The following is a 23,654-nucleotide window of genomic DNA, read 5'->3' as shown; positions in this document are numbered from 1 at the left end:
AGGAACTCTTTGCCTCCTTTTTTAGTGCGTGTTTTTACTAAATTGAGATGGGGAGAAAATGTTAGCTTCCACTAGACTCACTTTCTCCGACTTGTTGTAAATTTCTAATTTATTTTTCAATCCCGTTGGGCCGGAATTGGAAAAGAAAATAAATTAAGCGTATCATTTCTACTCGCTTTGCGATTAGAGTCTCAAAAAAAATAAATCTCAAGAAAATTGGATCAGCTGTAATAGAAAATAAATTAACTTTTCTGTCTCTGCCACAGATCGTTGTTCAGCATCAAATACAAAAAAAATACACAACGAGATAAGGATTTTATTTTTTCTGCTCATGGAAATTTATTCGTCATTTTATTCCAAGCAGTTTCCACAGTTTTTTATTTTCATTACACCTTTCCCTTTAATCAATTCGCATTAATTAATTAATCCCATCGTTACCATCTACAATAAACCCAGCACCATGATTACTAATAAATATTTACCTCAATCTCCCAATCCTGTCTAATTTCATCCTTAAACAAATTATCCTTTAATAAATCCAATAAATAAATATAATCTTCAGCCCCCAATTTCCAATTGTTGATTAAGCAGGTATGAAATTAATTCGTAGGTGAAATATTTTATTGACCTAGGGCCGACCTAGATGTACACATGGTGTAGGCTTTTTAAAACAGCCTTTTCATGCTATTAAACTATCTCAGTTTTTCTGATGTATCCAAGTGCAAAAAAAATCCCTGGAATTCCGACGAAAGAAGGAAGAATATCACGCAGGATTAAAACAGAAAACCACTTCTAATCTTATTCATTTCAGTGGCATCAAAACTGAAACCCTTCAAAGATTTGTAAATTGATTGATGCAATTTTTCGTTGTTTCACTATATTGAAATTGATTGTCTTATACAACTGAAATTTCCTCATTATTTAAGATCATTTTCTTTTCCTAGTTTAATGATAAATATATCAGTTCAAAGTATAGGTTAGAAATTAACCAAGGTGGTTTGTGACCCTTATATCAAATACCCTGTGCTCGCAATAAAATAATTTGGGAACTAATGTAATTATTATTTTGTTTTTTTTTTTGGGGGGGGGGGAAGAAGACTACAATTAATATGTGACCAAGGCTGCCTTTGCAATACAAAACATAAAACTGAACGTTGAAAATAAACTGTGAGTTATATTGTTTATGAACATCAAGCGAGATATAAGAATAAAACCCTGCTATATTATTATTTCATTGGATATACAATTACCTTATCAAACATTAATATTTTAGAATGTTCTTATTTTACTTTAAAAAATGTTTGTCTGACATACATGAGGGGTCAATTTCATAAAGCCTTTAAACACAAACCCTGCTAAGCACATTGAAAGTTGCTTAGTAAAAACAGGTTACCAGGCAAATTTCTAGGCAAGTTTACGTGGCTGCAACTGGTGCCCCACTGATTGTTTGTAAAGCAAAGACATTTTTTAAGAAGTATTTTCTACTAAACAGCTTTATGAAATAGGGCTTAGATATTCATTATAGTACGGAGTGCCAATATATTGAATTTCATTCAGTTAAAATAACATGCAAGTTTTTTAAAAAGATATATATACATGTAATTTTACATATGAAATGTACTGATGATGAGGAAGACGATATAAATAAACTGGCATGAATAAAACAATCCATTAAATTTATCCTTAAAGACTTATTGTACTTTCAAAGAAAAGCTGGATGGTGTTCACAGCACTGTAACCTTTGCTCTAAATATCACTTTTTGTTTTCCAAAATACCATTGTTATAGGAAGACCAGGTACTTATACCCATGTAAAATGCTTTAAAAAAAATTGTCTTTGGATTTGGAACAACCTTCTCGAAAAGTATGTAAAAACTAATTAAAACAACATAAATAAATAATTAAGTTTGCAGTTTTTTTACCCCATGCCATTTTCCCGTAAATAAGTACTTTAAATTACAATCCTTCATTAAAAACTATTAAAATGTGCTACATAATTGGTTAGGTAGGTTTTAAGCCGAAAACATCTGTTGTATGATCGTAACAACGTTTTGTGGAGTACATTTGTACAAAAATAATGTAATGGCAAAATTCAACCCCAAGAGGGCGCTAGTCACTCTGACCACACCGGACGTTGTGAGTTCATTGGTCTGTGGTTTCACAATAATTCGCGGGCGCAATGGATGAGTCATATCTAAAGGATTTATCGCTTAGTTATCTTGGGTCTACGTAAGCCCGCAATCTCAGCGGCCCTTCGATAGCTCAGTTGGTAGAGCGGTGGACTGTAGAAGTTAAATGCCTGACATCCATAGGTCGCTGGTTCGAATCCGGCTCGAAGGAGAACTCGTAACTTTTTTTTATAAACTAAATTAACTTCAATATTTTTGCAACTACTATAAATTATTGCCGTGTCAAAATAAAACATAAAGAGGATTTTTCCATTTGCAAATTGTCTTCTCGGAAATTTAAGTACGCAGTAATCAGTACATTTAAATAATTGCATAAAATTAACTTTTCAGTGGTTTGAAACATTTCATGGTGTGAAGAATAAGAAGTAACTAAAAATTAGCAACCTCTTTTTATTTAAAAACTTTTAATTTTACATGTTTAAGTTCTTCAAAGTGCTCATCTTTTTTTAATGGTTTCACAAATTTGTAGGGTGCAATTAGCTTGTGTTGAATTTCATCAGAGAAGATTGGAAAGATTATGGATAATTTAAGGCACAGAAAGAAATGAAATAAGCTCAGAAATTGAATGTTCACAAGATGAAAATTTGAAACCATTATTTTTACTCATAAAATGGGCATGAAAGACGAGGTGTTGATTCTGAAAAGTCATTTCTGGTTTAAAATTTGGGGGAGATTTTCATTTTGTAATTTAACATTTTCTTGCATTTTCTTATAACCTTTTTATTACCCTGCTTCTCTGCACCTTGTCACAACATCTTTAGATTGATTTGGCTCATTAGTCATTACAAATGCCTATTATTATTATTATTTATTATTATATTAAAACACTCATCTTTTAAGTACTGCATTGATAAAAAGGTTTAAAATCAAAGTTTAAAAAAAATTATTTACTTTGATAAATTTAATGGCTTTAAAAGGTTGATTTTAATCAACATAAAATGAATATGCGTAGAATTAAATGGGTCCAAAAGAAGGGCACAAATATTTTAATTTGTGATGCCTTTAAGGCTGAGAAAATCCTTCTAATAAATATAGTCAAGAAGATGTTAGAGGTAAGGTCATACTTCGGTAATACCTCAAAGATAATTTGCATGATTTATATCTGAAATCTTACTTGTTGTAAAATTGAAAATGGTAGTAAAAGCATTTGGCAAAATTTTAGCATCTGAAGTCACGTCTACGTTCAGAATCAAAATTCAACAAAGGTAATCAACAAATTTGAATCTCCAAAGATCGCCTGCAGGTGATTTTTGGAAATTTCCATAGCATCTCAGTTTGAATACTGCCCTCATTTGCCACAGATGTAGTTGGTACCGGCTGTCACCTTGCTATATGTGGATGGATTCAATGTTCTTGATGAAAATACCCAGACATTTTTTTCCCCCGCAAGTAGGCCCTGTATTCAACTGAAACTTTCACAGGTGACTTTCATTGCATTTTCGTTTCTATAACCTTGCCAATAAATCAACATAATGCTAAAGAAAACCTGAATGATGACCCTACCTTGAAAATATTCCCCTTGCTTTACCTTTTATCTTACATTAATTATTAATATACTTCATCCTGTATACAATAGATATTAATTTGTTGCCTTGATCTTGTTTTAATTTTTTTACTTCTTAAAAACATTTCTTTTTCAAGTCAAATATTTAATTAATTTTCGTCAAGCACTTAAACCACTCCTCCCTCCCCCAACAAAACTGGGGAATAAAAAAGCAACGTATGTTAAACTCGGCAATGCTTGAAAGTTTAAGATAACTGTTGTTTCTAATTAAACTTAGTACTATCACATGAAATGCATAGAAAATATTCACATTACATTTATTTAAAAATTCTATTCTGTGCATAATCTTAAATTTAACAGAAAATAAATCATTATCAATTTATGTTCCATTCTGGGTTGAATCTGGGATATTCTTGACACTATTAGTACTATCCTGGTTACCTTGGTTACTAGGTTCACTAGTATCCATCTTAAAGTGAACTTGTTTTGCCGGCATGTTAGCGCGTTGATTCTTGGCAATTCGCTCTTGTTTCTTTCTCTCAGCAGTCGCTACGCGTTCTTCATCCGTAGGGAGGGCGCTTTGCGGGATATATGTCCCAGTTACCAACGACCCCATCAAATCATTAAAAAATGCTGGCAGATGATTGGCTATCCATGACATAATCACAGCTGGTACCCCGCATAAGTATTGAGCGCGTGGACTTTTAGCAAAGAGAGCATGCTCAACAGCAGTGCTTACCGGTGAAAAGTCTTCCAACAGTCGGATATCATCTGACTTATACATGGAGGCTAGCGCTGTGCTAAAATACCTCTTACCATAAGCGTCTGCTACCTTCGGGGTTAGGGAACCAAGGAGCCGCTGGTACTCTGTAAGGAGCTGAGTACCCACTACAGCTTCTATAAATCAAGAAATAAACATCTTATTTTCATTTAAACCAAATAAAAGTCAGCAATTGTTCACAAGTGTTTGCACCTTTGTAACAACTTCTATCAGTTTTTTCTTAAAACTTTTCGAAAAAGATTAGCTTTCAAGTTTGATTCTAGAAAGTTTTTCCGAAAAAATAATGCACAATTAAGCAGCAATATTTACAATATTTTGGTATAAGGTTAAGGGACATGATTTTGTTCCCTAACATATGGAGAGAAAAACATTTTTCAAGAACTTACGAGTTTTAAAGCCTCCCGGTTCGATGATAGAGACATTAATTCCCCACTTCTGGAGCTCAATCCTTAAGACGTTAGAGAAGCCAAAAGCTGCCGACTTGGAGCTGCAGTAAGCTGGGAAACTGGGTGTGGCTACTTTATCTAGCAAGACAATAGTAAGGAATTGATTTTAGTAAAGGAGTCTGTGAAGAGTCTTGGCTGAACTGTGATTTCACCTCAACCATACTCCTGAAATATTAAAGGGGTTTGATACCTTTTGTAGATGAAATTTTTAGCCATGAAATGAATCCCTCATGTGGATTTGAGTCACAGTATTGACACTTGTGCCCTTGAGCAAGACACTTATAGAACCATCATTGCTTTGTCCATCAGATGGGATGTAAAGCCTTCCTATTCTCTACACAGCTATTTCAGCTGATGGTATTAAGACACTTTTGAGCGTTTCTTGACTGTGATAATTAATCTATCTCTGAGATGCTGAAATAGTTTTATAATTCATTTTGTCATTGAGACTTACCACACATGCTAGTAACATTGACGATCCTACCCTTGGAGATACGTAGCAGAGGGAGGAATGCTTTGACCATTCGGAAATGACCCAAACAATTGACCTCCCACATTCGTTTGAATGCATCCACCGTTGTGATTTCTGCCTCTCCGTAAAGACAGACTCCAGCGTTGTTCACCAAACCCCACAACTCTTAAATAATTAAAGAAAACCACAAATAATTAAAAGACACAATGCACTGTCTAGAGAGGTTTGCGGGGGGGCGTAGCATCATCCTCTTTTGAGTAGTGTTGGTTTTGAAAATAAACTGTGGTTGACAATTGAATGTTTTTCGATCAGTCTGCTCTGATCATCTTAATTTTAAGTATGGTCATAGTATGGTCATAGTCTCCAACTCAAGCCGCCAGCATGGCCATAGTCTCCACCTCAAGCCGCTTCTTACCTCTTCCATTCAATAGATCCTTCACCATATCCAATGCCTCATCAATCTGATCTTGATCTGTAACATCTAGTTGTATCGTTGTTAGTCTACTGGAACTATTAGCAACAAGGTCTCGCTCTCCTGTTCCATTTTTGTCATAGCAACAAGCGAAGACATGAGCCCCAAGGCTGTCCAGATAAAGAGCAGTAGCATGTCCCAGACCTGTGTCACAACCTGTGCATCATAAATATACAATATATTTAGTTTTGGGTTTGAACAAAGAAAACTTGACATGCGAGGGATTTGAACCATCAATCTCTGGATTAACGTGCAGGTACTCTACCAACTGAGCTATCCAGCCCTATGTTGGCGGTTGTCCTACATCTTTGTTCCGGAGTGTCAGTCAGAAGCCATTTATCTGTAAATAAATATTTCATGAACAAAATAATTTTTTTAGAAGAGCAACAAAAAAAGAGGAGCAACAAGAATTTTCTTATATGACATTATTTCAAAGTGAACCATTCAATTTCAAAATGCTTTTATTTGATTGAAAGCTGCTGTACAGTTTGTATTGCCATTATTAAGAGTGATAACCAAACGTAACTTCCCTTTAAGTTCCTTGAAAGAAAATTGTCAGGAATGACAAGGTCCTAAGGCAAAACATTTTCTTGTCCATTCCCGTCTCTTAACCCCCCATGTACATCAACCATATTTGTCAATCAGTTTACAGAATGTGAGTTTTATTAGATCACTACGAAAAATGAAAACCTTTTCAACGAGTGTATTTTGTCCAACAAATCCTCAACCCAAATTTATTTTTTGTCGAGGCCTTCAAGATGTGAGATGCTCTCACCACATGAGGTTGACACATGGACTGAAATGAATCCAGCAACCATCATCGCATGATGTTTAATTCAATCAGAATCAACTTACTCCAACTCTCACTCCAAAGTTCCACAGACGTTTCTGTGTTAATAAACCCCATGGCTTCAAACCTATAGATGTGAGGTCCATACACTTTAAACAACAAGCATTACACATAGGTGCAGCCGTGCAGCACATGTTAGCTTCAAGCCACATGAGACATTTATTTCTGGGGACCAGTTCAAGCATAGTAAATATTCTTGACCAAAAGATCAAAAGTGTCTGATTTTTCTGGACCTGGATAAAAAATAAAAAACAAAAAACCCTTGTGGCATGGGAGAGAACCAATGCACAACTCTTCTAACAAGGCCTTAGCTGGGAATCAAACCAGGGCCACAATATGGTGAGAGGCAAGCTTTCGTTACCCACCCATAATCATTGTTATCAAACACTATCAGTGTCTTGTTCTTCCTCATGCAGGTGAGGGCGCTATCTGCTTATTTATCACACAAGCCATAGACCTTATAATTGCAAATACTCGGTACGCAGCAGGCGTTAGGCGTGGAATGAGGTGCATGTTGGTAGAGCCATGGAGGTAGAAATAGGTCTAGCTAGCGATCAAGTTTTAACGCTAGCTAGACCAGCATGCATGTTGGTCTAGCTAGCGATCAAGTTTGAACGCTAGCTAGACCAGCATGCATGTTGGTCTAGCTAGCGATCAAGTTTAAACGCTAGCTAGACCAGCATGCATGTTGGTCTAGCTAGCGATCAAGTTTGAACGTTTTAGCTAGACCAGCATGCATGTTGGTCTAGCTAGCAATCAAGTTTTAACGCTAGCTAGACCAGCATGCATGTTGGTCTAGCTAGCGATCAAGTTTTAACGCTAGCTAGACCAGCATGCATGTTGGTCTAGCTAGCGATCAAGTTTGAACGCTTTAGCTAGACCAGCATGCACCTTATTCAAATGATCGCGCTCGTGCAATGGGTATTTGCGAAAAGGTCTATTTTGGTATAAAGGTTTGCTATAAAACCCAACCTACTTTTAAGACACAGGAAATGATTTGAGACGGTCCCTGAATTTATACAGTTCTGTATATTTCTGTTTGTATGGAAGGACCCCAGGCAATGCATAAGTCTGTGGGTTACCATTGTTCACTACCAGGTAGAAGTTAACTGGGGTCAATGAATACCAGCCATAAACAAGGAACAAACAAAGGATGTGGAGATCTAATGACAGGCATGGGGGGGGGCTGTGGTCTATTCTCAATGGTTCAAAGGATTGGGCTCCATAAATGGTAACAAATGAACATGAGGCATTATTCATTCTTCCCTTCTTCATCTTTAAGAACATGGAGATCTGAACCTCCATAAACAGAGAAAGCAAGACATCTAAAAAGCACAAACTAGTGCTTTTAACAATTCTTTTGCTTAGCAAAAATGTGCGTATCTTTAAATGATTTTGTGTAGAAATATGGAACAATCTCCCTGTTTTAATTTGGCAGACTTTATCTCTTGAACCCTTCTACTAAGCATGATGTTAAAAACAAATTTGCTTTTATTTCCAGAATGTTTGTTTAATTTTGCTTTTTAACCTTTGAATCTAATTTACAAATAATTATTGTATCATGATATTTTTGCTGGAAAGCCATATTGCTAAGGTTGCTAAAGCAACGCTATGAATTTTGTGCTTTCAAAAACAGAAAATATTGGTTAATTTTTTTTTTCTGTTCTGCTTAGCAGGATAACACTCTCACATTGTACTGTGGCATGGTTATTCTGCTAAGCAGGATAACACTCTCACATTGTACTGTGGCATGGTTATTCGGCTGGTCTGGTATTTGAAGCATAACATTGCCAAGCTGCGCTATATTTTTCGCTGTGAAATTTTGCCCTGATCCACTGCATTTGCTTTACTGGACGTAGTTGTCATTAGTGTATGGAGGCCATCTGTTTCTGAATTAATTAGATGTCAAAGTATGATCTCGCTGTCTGGAATTCCTATCGTAGATGGTCAACACGGAGTCAAAGGAACAGCGAGTGGTACATGCTGCCATTTCTAGCCACTCGATTCATCTGAACCATATCATATTTCTGTTTACTATTTAATCATGACCTTAGCAATGGGGTCATGGAAACATAAACTTGTCTATCAGTCATCTGGATAGTGGTGTATTTCAATAACGGGTGATGCTAACAAGCCTTGATTAATATATCAAATTTCCATTTTTTTCAAAAATTAAAATCATACCACACTAATGAGAGGAATACTTCATAAAAACTGGTCTTTAATTTAAAAGTACTTATAAAATTGTATTTTTCAGACTCAAAAGTCAATATTTGAACATCAGCACGGTCGGTATAGGCCTATAGATGTATCAATCATTATTCAATTGAAAAACACAAGACCACTGGACTTGTCCAGTCATAAGTTTACTGACACGACACTAAAACTACTGGCTTCAGGCCAACCGTCCCAGGCAATGTTGGTGCCCAGTAGCTCATCCTTTAAGAAACTTTTAATTCTTGAACTATAGAATTATCTTTTCTTTTGTCCCCAGGAAATTCTATCACAATGGACTAGGGTCAATGACCAGCAAAGTTTCTAGATCTGCATGTACCAGCAGTTTCTTACAATCAACATTCAATTGAATCAACAATCAGAAGCTTAGAAAATCTATAAAATTAAAAGATAGCAGCTTCGAACATCTTCTATAATAATTCTATGCAATAAGCCATTTGCGAGTTAGACTTGAATAATGCCTGGTACAATGAATCGCTTAGTCACAAGTTAGCACTTAAGTTTGAACTCCTCAGACCATAGAGACGGTTGCTATGTCAAATGGTTCAGACAAGCTTTTGTATAGCTACTCATAAGCAGACTCATTGCAAAAGCTTGCCCCCTATCATGCGACATAGCAACTGCCTCTATAGTCTGATGAATTCAAATTTATTTATTTATTTTAATTTTATTTTATTTAAATGGTAACTTGCGATCAAGCACGTCATTGTACCAGACAATTATTAAATCTAACACGCAAATGGCACATTTGGGGTTGAAAAAAAGATGGTTTCTGACCGACACCCACCCACAAGGCGATTGCCAACATCAGGCTAGATAGATAGTGCAGTTGGTAGATTCTTCCTCCATGGTAGAGCACTAGATCCGAAAGTCGCAGCAGGTTAAAATCCTGCTTTAGTCAAGGTTTTTTATCAACCCCAGATCATTTAAAAAATTTTCCATTGTCGCTCAGAACTGTAGAAGGGGTAACGGAAAGTTGTCTGCATCCTGCAAAACGTTTGTTTTCATTCGTTTATGATTGAAATATAAATTTACCCAAATGAGTCCTTTCAGTAAAAATTGGTGAAAAAGTTATGGCATGGACAGTTTGGTACGGAAATCTTTCCGCATTGCTATAATGACATTTTTTTACAGTGGAAATGATTCATTTGTCAATGTTGTAAATCAGATTTAGATTTAGGTTGTTTTGCAGAAACTTTCTTCAAACTTGGGAGCATTGAAAATATTAATCTAAATTTTGATGTGGATATTAAAATTGTCTCATGATAATTCCTGTCAACATTCAAGAACACAACATTTTTAGCTAAAACATTTGAGAATTGAGTTGCTTTTTTTAAACAAAATCCACTACTTCCTGATTTTACACCCAAATCGTACCGAGCCGAACACAACAATTGACATGAATAAATCAGACTATGTTTTTTTATTATAAATAAGCCCAACCCTTTCAAATTTTACGAAAGAATTAACGTTAATAATACACTAAAAAGTCTACTACACTGACAATCAAATTACAAAATACAAACTCTTGGTTGTTTTATACTTTCTTAGAATCTTTATCAGTTAATAGCATTTTTTGTTTAATCACTTCCTCAATTAACTAAGATTCAATAAATAAAACATAATAATAATTATAAATGCAATCTTTTTTATTAATTTATAAATCGGATAAATAATCATTTCAACAAGTTACAAAAGAATTGTACATACCGGTCATCAAGACGACTTTATCTTTAACGTTGACATATTGCTGTGGAAGATTCTCATACAAAGTGTACACTGCAATAGCAAACACAAAAACACCGCAAAATCCACCCAGAAAGTACTGACAAAATGGTTGGGTTACCGTAGGAAGAATAAGTACGAGAACGTAGGGAAACGTTAGCAGAAGTTCGTCCCGTAGATAACGGCGTAGAACCTGGGCGTTGAAACACAGCGTGATCGCGGAATATAAAATTAATTTCGTGGACATTTTGCTGCTGTGGTGAGATGTAGTGCATAGAGTGAAGGTTTTTTACAATGTGTTGAATTCATTTAGCTGACCTTCAACATTTATCAGCCTGCGATCAGCTGTGGTTAATAGTGGCCAGTTTGCTAGATGATTATTTTTATAACGGTAGAGAGCGCCACACCGCGCCGCATATACCACACGTGTATAATCAATAGGACTTCCGCATAAAATGTCAACAATGTCGCCATAGGATTTGGATAGAGGGCGCCCTATACTCGGACCACAAACTTCGAACTCTCAGGACCTTAGCAATAATATTATTTTCTTGGCTAAGCAAGAACATTACAATGATACCAGTGGCAGCAATTGTAACTGGGTGTTATTCTGGTTGGTAATCCATTTTCACCAAAAAAACGTTTATTGTGCTGAGCAAGTTTTTGCGTGCTTACAAGCTTTTTGAAAATAATGGGCACTGGAGCCCAATATTTTCGTAAAGCTGTTTTAAAAGCAGAATATTATACGCTGCACATTCTTTTACCTGAGAAAAAGATGTACAGAGTGATTATTGAGATTCCACACAATTTTTGTCATAGGAAGGTTTCCTTGTAGTAAATTTTAACTTTTATTTACTCCTAAATATTGTGGGGTTCACTATCCCACAATTTCTGAGTATAAAAGTTCGTTTCAGTAAAATAAGGATGATGCGATCGTTCTTATAAACATTAAACCAAACGTTCAAACTCTTTCTTATTATGAACACTTTTGTTGACAAGTTTTTATCCTCTAAGCAGGGATACGAATAGCCCACCTTGTTGAGCTGTTCATGGCTCTCTTTTAACATCGGTCTCGCTAGGGTCATAGAGCTCCATGGTTAGAGTACAAAGTGCAGGGAAAAGCACATTGATCAATGAACCACAAGATTGCTGAGATATTTAGGCAATTTTATTAATCCGCCAACAGTTATCTTTTGACAAGAAAAGAGAGATTAGATTGTGAGAATGATTTAATTTGTTTTAAGTAGCTTAAAGTGCTAATCGCAAAACAAATAACAGCAAGCAATACCAACGCTCAAAGGTCATTCACCTCCCCCTCCACACTTCTTATACTAGCCCCCGCCCCCCCCCCCCCCCCTGTTCAGAAATCTGCCGATAAATTGTTGTTATAGCGCCCCCTTGTGATTGAAAATCACTAGATGAAATCATCACACGTGCAAAATGGCGGCGGTAAGTTGGCGGTTGTTGATAATTTTTATAAAAAGTCTTGTTCATTTTCTCCATATTATTGATTGTTTTGATATTAAATGTTAAATATTAGTCATCTTATGGAAGGTGGCTTTCAGGTACTCCGTAAATCTTGTGGATTCACTCAGATTTTATTGTAACAAATGTCGATTTATTCGTGACACGGACGTTGTCAAGGAAGCATAATCTGATAAGTTGAAACTTTGTGTGCACAAATTGATTGAAGCCCAACTCGACCTACGTACACACAACAAGTACTAAAATAAACCAATCTAACTTTTAGGAAAAGTTTCCGTATAGCGCCACCACTTTTTTATTCGATATGAAATAATATAGTATCTAACTTACCTCAATAATGAGAATGAGATATCCTTTTTTGTAAAAATTAGTGAAAAAGTGGTGGCGCCATACGGAATGTTATCCAACTGGAAAAGTTTCCGTATGGCGCCACCACTTTTTCATTCGATATAAAATAATATAGGAACTTATTTACCTGATTGATATATCCCTTTTTGTAAAAATGAGTGAAAAAGTGGTGGCGCCATACGGAAAGTTATCCCTATTGGGGGATGTGGGAAAATGTCATGGAATTGGAATCCAATGGCAATGTCACTGTGTCCGTATCCTTTCAAGTTTCAACTTTCACTTCAGACTGTTCAGCAAGACTGTCACTGTCACCACCACTGACACCACTGACCACTTTTTGATTCCTTCATAACTTATTTATTTACAAAATAAAAATTAAATTAAATAAAATTAAAATAGATAGATAAACTTTCTAAGTTAAAAATAAGATTAACTTGGACTTCCTAGATTCTAGGAATCTAGGCCTAGGGACTTGTAATTTAATTTAGTTATACTGAATAAAAAATTTGCATTTTGATATGGAAATTGATCTGGTTTTAATTAATCTTTGATGATGTTGTTACTCATTACCGTAACTTTGTAAGGAAGTTTGCTTTTTTCTATCACATTCACAGTCAACAGCTCAGAAGGTTGCAGAAGTCCGTGAGGTGACTCGTATGGAGCGAATCGGAGCTCATTCTCACATACGAGGGCTTGGGTTGGACGATGCGTTGGATGCAAGGAAAGTGTCTCAGGGGATGGTAGGACAGACCGAGGCACGAAGAGCAGCTGGGGTCATCTTAGAAATGATTAAGGTAAACCAATCAGGCCCCCACCCCCGAAGCTGCACCCCAAAGAAGAGAATGATTATAAAATAAAAATGGTTTTAAAGCCCGGTTCATACTTGCAAATGCGTCACAAATTCGCAACAAATAATTTGTATCAGTTGAGCTGTTCTCAACTCTTGTGAAACATTCGCTGTGATGAAAACAGTATGACCCAGGCAGCCAGGCTTTTCAAATTGTCACCCATTCACTTTGTACCTTGTGTAAATTTTGTTTTATTCGTCAGGAAGGAAAGATAGCTGGGAGAGCCATTTTAATCGCTGGTCAGCCGGGAACAGGAAAAACTGCTCTTGCCATGGGTAAGATGAATATAAACTTTTGTAAACATATAGTTTCAAATATGGTTATCTGTTGTTATGATAATCGTAACCATTAATCCTCTAGACTGTCTTATAAATACGAAAGGGTTACTACAAACTCTAGGTTCAAATTTGTCAAATTTGTTGACCTTTTTTCACCACATAGCAAATGTTCCTATTTGGGTCTATATGAATGTCAAAAACAATGTTGTTTTGTAAGCAGTATGAAATGGCAATCCTTTTTTGCTCTGTGAAGAACTGTGTACTAAGTATGACTTTATACAAATTCTAATTTCATTTTGAAAACTTTATTTTATTTTTAAAGGTATGGCCCAAAGTCTCGGTCAGGACACACCATTTACATCAATCGCTGGAAGTGAGATCTTCTCTCTTGAAATGAGTAAAACAGAAGCTTTGACGCAAGCTTTTAGACGATCAATCGGAATCAGAATCAAGTAAGGATTTAATGTAGCCATGTCTTTTGATTATTTGTGGGTTTTTTTCCTTTGTATAAAATAATTGAACTACTTGTATTCCAGTGTAATTTTTTATCTCAGCAGACATTATTTGTTGTTGTTAATTTGAATTGTATCAGCCTTTTTTGTAATATATAAAAAATACTCTTTATAAATCTAAAAAATTTTCCTACTCAATGAGATTGGATTACCGAAAGAAATTTAGAAGTTTTCTAATAGTTAACATTTAATGTCCAACCTTTGTTTTTAAGCTGTAGTTGTTATCGTGATCATTTTTGTCTCAGTGCCAAATATTGGGAAGCTTTGAAATACTGATCAAGTGCTAAAGTACTCTTATTTTTTATTTTAGGGAAGAAACAGAGATAATTGAAGGTGAAGTTGTAGAGATTCAGATTGATAGACCAGCAACAGGACAGGTAAGATAACCTGAACAACTAAGTGAATAAAAAAAAGCAGTTAATGGCCTGAGGTTTTAACTCGAGCAGAATCTTTCTCAAAGGCTGAATGACAACACAACAAACATGAGGAGGAAAAGGGAATGTCATGATTAATAATATTCATAGCATGGGTTTAATGAAGTTTATTCTCCTGAGCTTGTGTTTGAACACAATTATGGTTCATATTTACCGGTCATTCTACAAGTCAGTACTAAAGCAACATCCAGCAACAGAGTCCAGCATCCTCCTGAAGATGATCGGAACATCCTGATTGAAACATCGCGTTGTCAACCACCGGCTCTTCTCAGAACCAACACTACTTAAAAGAGATTCATGCACATAGTGCTAAAGCAAACCTCGCGTTATGAAAATCAATTTTTATGTTTTTGTTGTATTGCAGGGTGCCAAAGTGGGCAAACTGACTTTAAAGACACTGAAGACAGACTTTGAAGTCTTTATGTTTTTGTTGTATTGCAGGGTGCCAAAGTGGGCAAACTGACCTTAAAGACAACTGAAATGGAGACAGTTTATGACCTCGGAACTAAAATGATTGAGAGTTTGACAAAAGAGAAAGTGCAAGCTGGGTAAGTCTCACTAGTTTGCTAGATAATTTTTTTTTTAATGAGTTGTTGTTTTTGTCCTTGATGAAAGTAAGAGGACAAGTCTAAGAAAAAAATCCCTTCCATAATCTTGTGCATTTGAAAATAATTTGAAAACATGTGTATTTGATGTTTTGTGTAATATTCCCTCACCATTTTAGATTACTGTGATTTTTAAGTTTTTGGTGTCTATTGTTTTATACGCCTCTGTACTTGTACGTATTGTCTTTATTCTCTGTGTACAAAAGGAAATCAACTTTTATGTTTTTATTATGACAATAAATATTTTGAATCGTTGAATCTTTAATCTTTTGGGGTTTGCTGAGAAAGGGTTTTTATGGTGGTACCCTGCACTAACTTCTCATTCAAATAGGAGCCATTGATACATCTTTGTTATCAGCTTCACATAAATACAGTTGACTCTTGTTTTACCGGAATAGACCGTGCTTGTATCTTCCGATTCTTTCAGACAAAGAAACACACATGGGAAAGTTCGGAATCAGTGATAAACCTTGTATAAATTGGCGTCTTTTATCTTCCGAGCTTGTATTTAATGAGAGTCGACTTAAAATATAACATGCAGAATTTAATCCAAAATGGAGATTAACTTTATTGGTCTTTCTTTTTGCAGTGACATCATAACCATTGATAAAGCTACGGGGAAAATAACTAAACTTGGCCGATCCTTCACAAGAGCCAGGGACTATGATGCCATGGGTCCACAGGTAGGTTCCCATTTCCTTATAATAACCATAGCACATAACACACAAAAGGAGCCAGACTACTTTTACCTCAAGCCTCACTTTAAGTCCAGTTCATTCTTTCCTTTTGGTGATGCTGACAATCAGGGCCGAATTTCGTGGCTCTGTTTACTGTAAGCAAAAATTATGTGCTTATGGAATCAAGAATTCCGGCTTACGTCAAAAATATGTCACGGGTTAGCAGGGAAGTTTTGCTTGTGTGTGGCGCACTCCACGTTACTAGGCATTGCTGCTTTACACAGCTAGCGCAGAAATATGGCGCTTGCACAGTAAGCAGAGAATGGTGGTAAGCAGAGAATGGTGGTAAGCAGAGAATGGTGGTAAGCAGAGCCATGAAATTGGGCCCAGTACAGCCTGTTGTTCTTTGTTTTGTGTAATTCGCTTGAAGTATGAACTAGGCTTTAGGCATGCAGTTATTCGTAACAGAAAATATAGTGTAAAGATGTATCATGATGTGTTTTGATTTGTTGTTGTTTCAGACAAAGTTTGTCCAGTGCCCTGAGGGTGAGCTGCAGAAGAGGAAAGAAGTCGTTCACACGGTCACTCTTCATGAAATAGACGTCATTAATAGCCGGACTCAAGGATTCCTCGCTTTATTCTCAGGTTAGTCTCCATTAATAATACTAATTACTAGTTCCTATATAGCGCATTTTACAATAACTTATCAATTTGTACTTTGTAAGAAGTGCAGCACCTTAGAAAGTATAAAGGCTGGTTTACAGTCCATCGCGTGATGGAAATGTTGACGCGCGACACAGGTTATAGTCATCACTGAGGCCTAAAAGCTGTGTCTTTTTTGGATCGCGCGTCAAGATTTCTATCGCCTGACCATTGCACGACCATCACGCAACCGACTATTAACCGGCCTTAATGCATTTTGAGAATAAGATATGTTTTTTTCACAAAAATTTGAACACGAGAGCTTCTCAGATTGTATTTTGTCATGTGTGGATATAACCGCTCCAGATTTTCAGCAATATCTCAAAATCTCTATCACCCATATAGGTTTGAAACCAGCAGTGGGTTCCAATTACCGAACAGGTGCAATCCCTTTAAGCATCTCTATGAAATGGGACCCTGTCTTGCTTAATGCTGCACCCATTGATTGATATTCTTCTACTTTGTGATTGTAGGAGATACTGGAGAGATTAAAAGTGAAGTAAGAGAACAGATTAATGCAAAGGTAGCTGAATGGAGAGAGGAAGGAAAAGCAGATATCGTTCCAGGGGTAAGTAGTCGTCCCTCACCCAGGTTCCTTCAAACCAATAATTCTCCATTTAGTAAGAGAACAGATTAATGCAAAGGTTGCTGAATGGAGAGAGGAAGGAAAAGCAGATATCGTTCCAGGGGTAAGTAGTCGTCCCTCACCCAGGTTCCTTCAAACCAATAATTCTCCATTTAGTAAGAGAACAGATTAATGCAAAGGTTGCTGAATGGAGAGAGGAAGGAAAAGCAGATATCGTTCCAGGGGTAAGTAGTCGTCCCTCACCCAGGTTCCTTCAAACCAATAATTCTCCATTTAGTAAGAGAACAGATTAATGCAAAGGTTGCTGAATGGAGAGAGGAAGGAAAAGCAGATATCGTTCCAGGGGTAAGTAGTCGTCCCTCACCCAGGTTCCTTCAAACCAATAATTCTCCATTTAGTAAGAGAACAGATTAATGCAAAGGTTGCTGAATGGAGAGAGGAAGGAAAAGCAGATATCGTTCCAGGGGTAAGTAGTCGTCCCTCACCCAGGTTCCTTCAAACCAATAATTCTCCATTTAGTAAGAGAACAGATTAATGCAAAGGTAGCTGAATGGAGAGAGGAAGGAAAAGCAGATATCGTTCCAGGGGTAAGTAGTCGTCCCTCACCTAGGTTCCTTCAAACCAATAATTCTCCATTTAGTAAGAGAACAGATTAATGCAAAGGTAGCTGAATGGAGAGAGGAAGGAAAAGCAGATATCGTTCCAGGGGTAAGTAGTCGTCCCTCACCCAGGTTCCTTCAAACCAATAATTCTCCATTTCCATTCAAATTAAACTATTATACCAGGGATAACATTTACCCTAAGGAACCTTGTCTTTCTTGATTTTGTATTTTATGTTCTAGTTTTTGTTTCAAATTTTTCACAAAGAGCACCATTAATTTGGATATTTGTTATCCCGAGATTTTTATTTATGGATGAGTTGTTCATGTTGGATGGGATCTTACAAATAATTGTATTGGTTGTGTTTTGTATGCAGGTCCTATTTGTTGATGAGGTCCACATGCTAGACATTGAGTGTTTCTCGTTCTTGAACCGCGCCTTAGAGAATGACATGGCTCCTGTTGTAATCATGGCAACCAACAGAGGTATCACAAGGTATGATGTCATAGACTCTTAGACCTTAACTCCAAGTCCAGTTTTATTTTCTAGGATATGTTATTTCTTTAGTCCTGACACTGCACCACTTGCCATTCAACCACTTACCACTTTATTTATATTAAACTGCTAAAACTACACACTTGACTGATTATTACATTCGGTTTGTCCTTCTTGCCACTTGTCATTCATCTTGGACATCTGACCACTGGTCACTACTCATAATGACCAGTATGATTCCATCCATTCTTACATCGATCTATTATTATTATTTTTAGGATTCGAGGCACTCATTACAAGAGTCCCCATGGCATACCCATCGACCTTCTTGATCGTCTTCTTATCATCACAACGTCTACTTATTCGGAGAAGGAAATGAAGCAGATTCTTACAATCAGGTCAGGAAATTACTAGATTGCTCTATTATTCTGAGTTGCCTGCTTGGCTTGATGGTGGGTAATGCTTATCCCTATTAGGGGAGGACTTGTCTGGTCTTTTTTGTGGTTCTAGAACCGAATGGTCAGCCGCTTTGAAAGTGACTCTCTGTCACTATTGGCTTTCCCTGACAGGGTTCTTTGTTTTGCTTCTAACTGTTTTAGTGTACCACCCCCACTGTAGGCTGTTTCCTACATGTTTCTGCCCGCCAAGCCGGGGTTCCTCAGTACTTTGAAAAGTGTTTTTATATTTTTGTGTTCTTCTTTAAACTATTGTATTATTTGTTCTTGTTTGTGAGTCTTGCTGAACTTAAAAATACTTAAAACTAAGTCCTAGTCTGAAATCAAATTATAAATGGTGATTAATTTTTCATGATTGTTTATTGTCTTAGATGTGAAGAAGAAGATGTTGAGATGTCTGAAGATGCTGTTACTGTCTTGACTCGTATCGGCATGGAAACCTCTCTAAGATACAGCATTCAGCTCATTACAGCCGCTAACCTCGTCTGTAGAAAGAGAAAGGTACATTGACAAAAACAATTGTAATTTTATATATCTGTTGGTTTGGTCAATTAAATAATTTAAACTGAAATAAAATAGCACTAGAACTGATTTTAATTTTTTTTAATTTCTAAATCTTTTTACTGTACGTGAGCATTTAAAATACCCTGTATAGTAAAGAGCAATTGAATTGAATTGAATTGAATTGTTTTGCTATGAAAAAAATAAGTTATGCTCTTTGAACTGCTTCTCTAGTGCTGAGAATACTGTTCCCAAAGATCTCTTTGGAATCCTTAACTCCAGGGGTTATCAAGACTTGCAGATTCCAACATTACAATGTACATCCTATGATCTGGATCCCAGTTTTAGACTCTTTGTTTTTGAGGGGGGGGGGGGGGGTTCAGCAATGAATCTCTCCCATGGTGACTTGATTTGACATATACTGTTACTCATAGAACTTATATGAGTGAAAGGTTTGGTTCTCTGTGCGGATCACATTTTTATCTTCAAGCTTAATTAACGAGTAATTTTTATGATTGATTTGTTGATTTTCAGGGGACAGAAGTTGGCGTTGATGACATAAAGAAAGTTTATTCCCTGTTTCTGGATGAGTCAAGATCGACACAATTCCTCAAGGAATATCAACAAGAGTTCATGTTTAATGAAGTAAACGGTAAGTCTTGTCCTTTAACCGTCTTGCGACTTGGTAATAGCTTGAAAGCACTGGACACTTGGGGAATAATTGTTAGCATAAAAACTTACTTGGCAACTTCGACGACCAATTGAGCTCAAATTTTCAGAGGTTTGTTATTTTGTGCATATGTTGTTGAGATACACCAAGTGAGAAGACTGGTCTTTGACAATTACCAAAGGTGTACAGTGTCTTTAATTTAAAGCCACATCGGCTTAAATTTTCTAAACTGGCCTTAAGTTACAAAACTTTTAACTGTGTCGAGGCACGGCAAATGTTTTTGAGTACAGACCTAAATCGGTTAATACTCAATTACAAAACACAAGACTGCCGGACTTGTCCGGTGAAAAGTTACTGGCCTGACACTAAAATTGCTGGCTTTGGGCTTGTGGTCCAGTGTTAATTCCCTGTGCTATTTTCCTGCTAAAGAAAGTGTTATTTCTAGGACTTTGCCTTGGTAAGAACATTAAGTGTGAAAGTTCCATACAAATTTTCCTGAGAATTTTCCATGAAATTCATCTAGTGTGAAGGGGACGTTCTGATGACAGTTTCTTATTTTTATTCTTTCTTTTTCACAGAGGATGAGATGGAAACGTCATGAGACCTGCTTGTAATAAACTCCAACAGTACACCTTTATTGGGCAACCAACATGGAAACGTCATGAGACCTGCTTGTAATAAACTCTAACAGTACATCTTTATTGGGCAACCAACATCTTCAAGTTCCATACAGGGTTTGCCCTTAATGTTTTCAGTGACTAGCCAGCCAGACCAGTGAGTTTGTCTAGTCGTTTCAATAGTCCCCAAGGTTTTCACTTGTCCATATTTCATATAAAATAGGATGCTTTTCAACACAGAACTAGCCAGCCAGACCACTTGGAGTAAAGTTAGGCTTGTCCTCTGTTATGTTACCTGGCATTTGGCCAGTGGACTGTTGTTAAGGGAGAACCATACTGTTTATACACGTGTGAATGTAATATTTTACTGCAGTACATAAACAAGGTTCCAGACTATTTTTTACCTTAGCCTCCTTGTTGTTACATTGATCTGTATAATATGATAAGGATAGATGCCCAGAGTGATGCTATCATCTTGAGATGATCAATGACAAGAAATACATTTCAAATGTGAACTGCAAGTACCAACAAAGTTGCTGTATTCAAGAAATAATTGTGACATCTTAAAATGCTTCGTTAGTTATTTGGTTGTAAATTTGATATCACAGGCTGGCAATTTTTATACATTGCATTCCAGAGACTGTTTTCTTTGAGAAAGTTTGCCCTTTAAAATAAGGTCTTTCTTTTTGGAAAATTTGCCCTTTAAAATGAGGTTTTTTCTTTTGAGGTTTGCCCTTTAAGAGGCGATCTTTCCCCAGACACCAATATCATCTTCCCATTCATTATTGGATACATCTGACCACTAGAGGGAGCTCTTGTACCAATTATTTTTAAGGGTTAGACGAACATCTGTTTATTAAATCAAGTGTTGAGTTTCATTTCTTATTGTCTGTTATACTCGACTGGTTTTTTAATTACAAGATTTGGCATTTAAGAAACAGACATGCCTGTTGCAAACCCCAAGGGATCTTCTTTTAATAGTTTATTCTTCCAATATGATTTACAGTTATTGCAGTGCTTTGTTATAAGTTGTCAATAAGGAATTGTTTTACTGAGTTTTGATTAATTCTGACAATTTCACTGTTTTAGATATCAACCAAGGAAAATGTTTGGGGTGTTAGAAAGTTGATAATAACTTTCTGCATTTTTATTTGTACTGCCCCCGTTTTATTTTCATTAATGTTTGATGACATTTGCAGACATTTTTCATTCCACATTTTTTGCTATTTTATATTCTCGGACTTGCATTTTGTACATTGTGTGACCCGTTTAATAAAATGTAGAGAACAGTTGTGAACATTCTTTTGAATTTATTATTTTTTCTTCTCTTTTTTGTCTTGTAAGAGACATTGTGAGTCTACTATTATTAGTTGATCAATAATCTTTTAAATGGTTCTGAAGTGTTCTTTGTATTGTGATCCCCAAGTCCATATGTAGTGTATGTTATGACCACATCATAGAATGTTTGCAAATAACAGCAACAAACAAAAACACATTTCTTATCGCACTGCTTTGAATCTTAAGTTGAATAAACCTGTTTTTGATACAACATGCTGATAAAACTTGTGAACATTTTTGACTATCTTATGTCATTATAGAGTTTTTATTAATTGGGAGAAAGATGTATTGATGCCGATAGAGGGCAGTGTTTATTTTAATCCCCCCCCCCCCCGCTCTTTTGTCAGCTCTATGATAACCAACATAATTACTCTTCAGGAAATTTTGGAAATTGCTTTTTGTCAAACCATGGTAAAACAGACCAGAAATGTTTTAATTCCCATGCATTTCGTCACTTCATTCTGTACTAGTTAACATTTATGTACTATGTTATCTACTTATTTATTTACATGGAGTAAGCCAATTTCCTTAAGCCCCATTCCCTTGAGGCCGACAGATATACAGCCGGGTTTTCCTATCTTACTTTATCGTAGAATTCCTCGCATTCCGTAAAGCAGGCGATTCAATCCTTATAACATGCCTTTCCTTTAAGATATTTATATTTCACGTTGAGCTTGTGGGCCAGACGGCAGTGTAAGGGACCGTCTTAAAAGGTTACAAGATGGTATCAGGATCTTCTTCAAGGGATATGAAGACAGTGAATGAAATGACCTTTATTCATAAGTCATCTTCTTATTATTTCGATATCTTCGTCTTATTGTCACAACAACGACAACAACAACAGACACGACAATAGTATCATCGAAATCAAGGGTGACTTCTTAAAATTACGTCATCGTTATGATCTAGCCCAGCTGTAGCTAGATTTAAACAATGGTATCATTGTTTTGCTTTTGTTGTGGTCTGTCATTCCTTCCTCCACGGTCATAGGGGGACTTTTTTCAATGGTTCTGTGTGTGTGAAATATCCTCGTTTACTCACACGTCTTAAACACCATTTGGGAGTTTCCTTATAAGGACAAAAGTAAAGTCAGAGGCGAAATTGTGTTTTTTCGATAAAGAAGTATGGTTACAACATTATTTTGGAATGTCGAAGTTACCATCAATTGAAACTTTGTGTACAGAGGGAAATGTTTTCTATGTCATTTAAAATGTCAAATAAAAACGCCACAAATCGAAAATATTTTAAGACCCACAAATCTTTCCTAAGGAACGATCACTTAACAGCAAACAAGAACAGAATTGTTGAAATTCTTAACACGATATTAATACTGGATAATCCCTAAAGGCCTATCGTGTAAACCATAGAGTAAGGACAGTGTAAACAGATGTTTATTTTGGTGTCGCTAGAAATAAACTCCGGCCATCTACATGGAGATCAGGGACTGAGAGCGTTTCAAAGATTAACATCGCCAACAATGATGACTTGCAAACATTACGTAATTAAGTCAACATTTCCAAATATGGGCAAATATGTTTACAATTAACTTTTTCTTATGTTTTGATAATTCCCATGGCAACTCTTTTCATGGATAGTTTAAATTAAAAGTCATCGAATTTATGATGGTTTTACCAAAGAGCTAAAGCTGAGTCCGTTTTTACCAAAGAGGGATGGTTCATAATTATTGAGGAACGTCGACCCCAGGAATGAACGATCGACTCTTCCATTATGTGTCCAAAACGTATCGTTTTCTGTCGTCTGCTTCGACTACAAAAGTCATGAACTTTTTCCTTTTTCCTTTTAATTCAGCATATTCAATTGCTGTCAACC

The 23,654-nt window shown here is 36.2% G+C and overlaps 2 protein-coding genes and 1 non-coding gene across 3 annotated transcripts; 2 read left to right on the top strand and 1 right to left on the bottom strand.

The window, feature by feature from the left end:
• Positions 1–714: 714 nt before the first annotated feature.
• On the bottom strand, positions 715–11,064 carry LOC117305006 (D-beta-hydroxybutyrate dehydrogenase, mitochondrial-like). Its single transcript, XM_033789685.1, has 5 exons — positions 10,659–11,064; positions 5,807–6,019; positions 5,374–5,556; positions 4,860–4,997; positions 715–4,589 (listed from the first exon to the last, which is right to left on the bottom strand). Exons 1-5 carry the CDS (start codon positions 10,918–10,920, stop codon positions 4,072–4,074), a joined length of 1,314 nt encoding a protein of 437 aa, XP_033645576.1. The 5' UTR covers positions 10,921–11,064; the 3' UTR covers positions 715–4,071.
• Trnay-gua lies at positions 2,251–2,339 on the top strand. The gene is given in 2 exon segments: positions 2,251–2,287; positions 2,304–2,339. It is a non-coding gene; the product is annotated as a tRNA-Tyr (tRNA).
• A 1,041-nt stretch (positions 11,065–12,105) lies between the features above and the next one.
• LOC117305005 (ruvB-like 2) lies at positions 12,106–22,035 on the top strand. The gene is made up of 14 exons (XM_033789684.1): positions 12,106–12,122; positions 13,121–13,300; positions 13,557–13,629; positions 13,955–14,084; positions 14,455–14,521; positions 15,020–15,126; positions 15,773–15,866; positions 16,382–16,505; positions 17,036–17,130; positions 18,125–18,243; positions 18,522–18,641; positions 19,070–19,199; positions 19,734–19,851; positions 20,448–22,035. The coding sequence occupies exons 1-14, from the start codon at positions 12,114–12,116 to the stop codon at positions 20,468–20,470; spliced, it is 1,389 nt and encodes a 462-aa protein (XP_033645575.1). The 5' UTR covers positions 12,106–12,113; the 3' UTR covers positions 20,471–22,035.
• Positions 22,036–23,654: the final 1,619 nt, after the last annotated feature.

The sequence above is a fragment of the Asterias rubens genome, chromosome 22 (genome assembly GCF_902459465.1).
Source record: "Asterias rubens chromosome 22, eAstRub1.3, whole genome shotgun sequence".
In the NCBI taxonomy this organism is placed as follows: Eukaryota; Metazoa; Echinodermata; class Asteroidea; order Forcipulatida; family Asteriidae; genus Asterias; species Asterias rubens.
This window is presented reverse-complemented; position numbering and strand designations above follow the sequence as displayed.

What these genes read in the sequence shown, in the direction of transcription:
- LOC117305006 (XM_033789685.1), bottom strand. Translation starts at nt 10,920, where the DNA reads ATGTCCACGAAATTAATTTTATATTCCGCGATCACGCTGTGTTTCAAC. An exon ending in TAAAGTCGTCTTGATGACCG is followed by an intron (nt 6,020 to 10,658) that starts GTATGTACAATT and finishes TATGATGCACAG; the next exon opens with GTTGTGACACAGGTCTGGGA. An exon ending in GGATCTATTGAATGGAAGAG is followed by an intron (nt 5,557 to 5,806) that starts GTAAGAAGCGGC and finishes TAATTATTTAAG; the next exon opens with AGTTGTGGGGTTTGGTGAAC.
- LOC117305005 (XM_033789684.1), top strand. An exon ending in AAAGAGAAAGTGCAAGCTGG is followed by an intron (nt 15,127 to 15,772) that starts GTAAGTCTCACT and finishes TTCTTTTTGCAG; the next exon opens with TGACATCATAACCATTGATA. An exon ending in AAGCAGATATCGTTCCAGGG is followed by an intron (nt 17,131 to 18,124) that starts GTAAGTAGTCGT and finishes TTTTGTATGCAG; the next exon opens with GTCCTATTTGTTGATGAGGT.